At 39.2% G+C, this 5,255-nt stretch overlaps 1 protein-coding gene across 1 annotated transcript; it reads left to right on the forward strand.

Moving 5' to 3' along the window:
- The first annotated feature begins 1,621 nt into the window (after window positions 1–1,621).
- Window positions 1,622–3,962, forward strand: LOC148068107 (putative methyltransferase DDB_G0268948). The gene is made up of 6 exons (XM_087804568.1): window positions 1,622–1,751; window positions 2,424–2,584; window positions 2,648–2,867; window positions 3,492–3,592; window positions 3,669–3,806; window positions 3,869–3,962. The coding sequence occupies exons 1-6, from the start codon at window positions 1,644–1,646 to the stop codon at window positions 3,960–3,962; spliced, it is 822 nt and encodes a 273-aa protein (XP_087660694.1). The 5' UTR covers window positions 1,622–1,643.
- Window positions 3,963–5,255: the final 1,293 nt, after the last annotated feature.

A 5,255-nucleotide genomic window follows, 5' to 3' on the forward strand; every position in this document is an offset into this window, starting at 1 on the left:
CCTGGTCCCCTACCCCATCAGACACGGTCCGAATGAGTCTGCTGACAAACTCAAATTTGGGCCGCTCGAGACCGTCGCTACCGAACCCGCAGGACCGTCTGACGTCCTCCCTTTTCGACTGAAAAAAGGTGGAACTCAAGTGGCCTGCCTGTATCGGTGCAGTGTACTGTTTGGCCTTCGAGGGGACAAAAGACGACATCTCGCACGAGGAGTTCGAGGGGATGAAGGACGGATTCGCCCAACAACCTGTGGTGGCTAAAGGATTATTGGTCCAAGATCACTGACATCATCCTAGAGACTTCTCCAGCTACTGGAGAAGCTACACACACACACACACACACACTGAGAGATTGGGAAAATATCTTATGCAATGAGATTGGGAAATTGTCTTGGCCGAGTGTCCCGACACGAGTCATACCAAGGAGATCCAGAGGGCGGACCCCACTGTGTCCTGTATAAAGTCAATGTGAATGCTGTAAAACTCTGATGATGATGATGATCAGGCTGATGCTGATGATCGTAAGGATTACTTTGTGAATTACCTGCTGGGCTTCGCCCTACAGTTAATAAAATCCATCATCCCGTTGACCTGGTCTGGGTTCACTCATTTCCAGTCGACAACCTCTTGGTTCCTTCTTCAATAGGCCCAGGTTGGTCAGAGACACATTTGGCTGAGCTTGTCATCCATGGCAGAACCGGCTCTGTCGGGTCGGGTCGGGACAGGTAGCTTTGGCAATCGTGGCTGATTTGTTCCTTGATATTTTTAATCAAAATAAAACAAAGAGGAACTATCTCGTTGTTGGGTGTGTTTCTTGTGGTCGAAACGCCATCAGCGAAGAAACCCGGGCAGCACTCCAGCTGTAGTTAAACCAATTACTTAGGTGTTCTATATCATTTGGTGCTCCGCCCTCTAACCAGTAGAGAAGCATCACCAACACACGCCTCGACACACATTTCATGAAAATCGTCCCGGATTACTCGACACATGCTTCGAAGCCTTTGAGACTGTTGGACACATCACCACCTGCTGGTATGTAAGCTTTAACTCTCGAGCATTTTCCTAACAAAAGTAACAAATACAACTTGAAACCAGATCCACTATTGGTATATATGGTACTCATTATTAGGAGATGTTTACTTGTATTACACGAAAGCCTATATCAACCTGAAAATTGATGTTGTAAAAGCGCATTTATGTCTTTGTAAATGTTTGTAGAATAACTCGTGATTAACAATCTATTTGCAAAATCTCCTAAAAACTGGTTCAACAAAACAATTATCATGAAAAACCAATTTATAATGGTTAATATTTAGGCCGTGATAAGGGATAATTGCCAAAGAGTTGTAAGACTTGGTTCTAAAACTAAAAATCTACTTAAAAATCAAGTTAAATGTTATCAGAATCTGAAACTTGTATTGCAAATACAACATAGATTTCATTTAGTGATGTCAGTACAGTATGAAAGAATGAAATTAGGTAAAACACAATAGAAGCAATAGAAAAAACAACAACCAGGATAACAGGTTTAAATAAACAGTTTGATTTTTTTTTCTCTCTCTGCAGAAACGACCTTGGGAAACAGTCCATCTTCAGTGAATGTTTCAAATACCTTAAAGGTCTGACACTCAAGAACGAGTCAACGATGGCCACCCGCCTGTTTGAAGAGAAGAAACACGCTGAGACCTACTGGAAGTACAGACTTTCTCCATCAGAGTTGTTCGAAGAGGCCGTCAAGTTTCTGGAAAAACAGGTAAATCATCTTCAAAACAACTTTCTACTTAATTCAGAACCAAAAAACGTTGAATGTTTATGTTTATTTCCTGGGCTTTTTAGTTTCCTCTTACATCTCAACAATATCCTGAGGTCAAATGATCATCTGAACAGAAAGAAATTGACAAATCAAAACTCATATTGTTAGTTTTTTAATAAGTAATTGTCTTTTAAAACATTTTTTTTATTGTATTTTTTTTTTACCAAATCATGAACTGAGTCTGAATAAATTAAGGAATCAATGAATGGACTTTTTTTTTTTTCTTTTTCAAACAGAAAATAGGCATACGAAATAAAGACACGCCAATTAAACAAAAAAGCAGAATAAAAAAGAAAACAAACATCACCCTGTAGTTCGAAAAATAATAGTCTGGACCAATCAATAGAATTTCACATGAAATGTTTAATAAACATATTTAGTGCATGAACTATTTATCCTTCTGTGTTTTGGATTAAAATAAAAAATATTATATTATGATTAATCACAATGAATCCAAAAATCAATGAATCGATTAATCTGATTAAAAATGTTAATTGTTTGACATGACTACTGACGAGAAGTTCAAAAACAACATGTGTAGTTGTTCCGAATAGTATTACGAGTACAAAACTTTTAAATGATTGTAAAACGTTTTTAAACCTGTTTCATCAGAAAGCTGGTCCGTTTGAGCTGGCGGTGGACGTGGGTTGTGGGTCGGGTCAGGGCACGCTGGTGCTGGCCAAACACTTTGACCGTGTGTTGGGGACAGATGTGAGTCCTGCACAGCTGGAAATGGCTCTGGAACATTCTATGAAGCCCAACATCACTTACAGGTGAGCGTGAATGAGCGACAACTGCACGTGTTCGAAACCAGAGGCAAATGTTTGTGTTTGCAGCGAAAGTTCAGCTGAGAAACTGCCGGTCGCTGAAAGCTCTGTGGATCTGCTGATGTCCAGTTCTGCCCTCCACTATTTCGACGGACCTCGCTTTCTTCAGGAGGTCGACAGAGTCCTTAAGCCGGGTGCAGTTCTGGCTTTGTTCAACTTCACATATGAATACATGGACGTCAGCTTCTCCGACTGCTGCCAGGAGTCCCTTCACCAAGTGTGTCAAGAGGTGCAGACCTGTCAATCATTATTTTTCTGACGTTCCAGATCTTTCGTTACTCCTTGAAGTTTCCATCCTATCTAGAGAAAAACCATATTGAAGCAGAGAATTGAAGCTCTTTATATCACCACCTAAACATGGACCAGATTCACCGGCTGAGATGCAAAAACAGTGGAGGATAAGATATTTATTTATTCTTCCCACAGTGGGGACATTTGTCACATCATTTTAAATAAAACATACAAATATCCCTTCAAAATACAATTTATTTAATTAAATTATTATAAAGAAAACATTTTAATGAAAGCCAAGTTTCTAACCCTGAAATATTCAATTCAACCATGATAGATTCTGTTGGCACTGATATACTTCCATGTTTAATCCTTTCAAAAGACTAATATATCTATATATATACATATATATATATATATATGTATATATATATACATTTATTTAATATGTATCCTCCGTTAATATATATTTAATATTCTTTTATATTCTAACCCTAAGGTCGGAACATCAACATGAAAATAAATCTACATTTATTTGAGCAACCATCCAGCGGGCCTCATGAAATTACTTGAACTGAATTTTGTTCCTTATTTTATTCCTTATTATTTTCTTTTGTTTCAGTTTTATAGCGCTCTGGAACCCTACTTGCCTCCTATAGTCGCCAATGACAAACAAAACTACCTGGAAGCTTATTCTTCCATTCCTTACTCTGAGAAAGAGTGGTAAGTGTCCACTGACTGTGTCACGATAATAAGCTTATACATTAAAATAAATAAATCACATGCTCATGTTCGTCAGGCACGACAGTGTGACGGTGGAAAGGCTCGTACCTCTGTCCAGCTACATCGGACTTGTGGAGAGTTTCACCAACTACCAGGCTCTGCTGAAGGAAGACCCTGAGAAGGCTGCGTCACTGTCCCGAGACGTCCTCCAAAGGTGACACGATTCGGAAATTATAACGTACAATAAATTCTAAATGTAGTTTCATATGTCTGAAGGTTGATGGCCATCATGAAGGTGACGTCTGCGGAGACAGAGGTGCTGCTGTCAGGGAAGTATTACTACATGTTCGCGAGAAAACCTCTTCTCTGACTTTGAAAAATAAATCTTAAATAAAGATTCACCCTTTGTCTTAAAATTGTTGTGAATAAAAATAATACAAATAATCCCGAATGAGGAATCCAGAACAGATTGACGAATCACTAGAGAAACAGTTCATGGAGAAAGTCAATAATAATAAAAAACTTGCCGAAAGTACAACAGGTTAATAGCGACAAGGGAGCGAGGGAATGTTAGAGTAAGGACGGGCAGAACTGTAAAACGAGCTGATGCCCCTGATGCATCCAAGATAGGCAATGTCGTCAGCAACTTCTGGACAAGACTCAGCTCTGAGTTGTAGCAGAAATCTGAAGAATAAATGGTGAGGAGGAGAGGGGCTGGAACGATACAGGAAGTCTTCCACAGGGTTGGTACTTTCCCCAGCCGTAGACTGAGGTTGAAGACATGCTGGAGCGGCTCAGCTAATTCAGCAGCACAGGTCTTTAGCAGTCGAGCAGACATTTGTGGGGCAGGTCCTGAAGCAGGCAGCGGTGAGGGGAGTCCCTTTACCAAGTGTGTCAAGAGGTGCAGACCTGTCAATCATTCTGTTCTGAGTGCAGACAAATATCTCACGTTCCAGTTCTTTTGTTTCTCTTTGAAGTTTCAATCCTATCTAGAGAAAAACCATTTTGCAGCAAGAAGCAGAAATTAAAGCCCTTTATATCACCACCTAAACCTGCTCAGATGCAATAACAGTTGAGGATAAGATATTTTTATTTATTCTTCCCACAGTGGGGACATTTGTCACATCATTTTAAATAAAACATACTAATATCCAAATTTCAATTATTCAAAATACAATATATTGAATTCAATTATTATAAAGAAAACATTTTTTTTTTTTTTTTTTTAGAATCCCTTATTAGTCCCGCGAGGGGAAATTCGGTAGTGCTTTTTACAGCCATTCACACATACTGATGGGAGTAGGCTGCACACTTACTCCAAGTTCACCATCAGGAGCAATCAGGGTAAAGTGTCTTGCTCAGGAACACAATGACACAAGCTTGTCTGGAGCTGGGATTGAACCTGCAACCTTTTGGACTGCAGCAGAACACTCTACCATCTGAGCTATGTCTCCCTATATCATTTTTTTTTTTAATGAAAACCAAGTTTCTAACCCTGAAATATTCAATTCAACCATGAAAGATTCTGTTGGCACTGATATACTTCCATATTTAATCCTTTCAAAAGACTAATATATATATATTATTTTGCTAAACCTAAGGTCAGAACATAACATAAATAAATCTAGATTATTTTGAGCCACCATCCAGCAGGCCTCATGAA

Source organism: Callionymus lyra, chromosome 12, assembly GCF_982586985.1.
Source record: "Callionymus lyra chromosome 12, fCalLyr1.hap1.1, whole genome shotgun sequence".
Taxonomy (NCBI): Eukaryota; Metazoa; Chordata; class Actinopteri; order Syngnathiformes; family Callionymidae; genus Callionymus; species Callionymus lyra.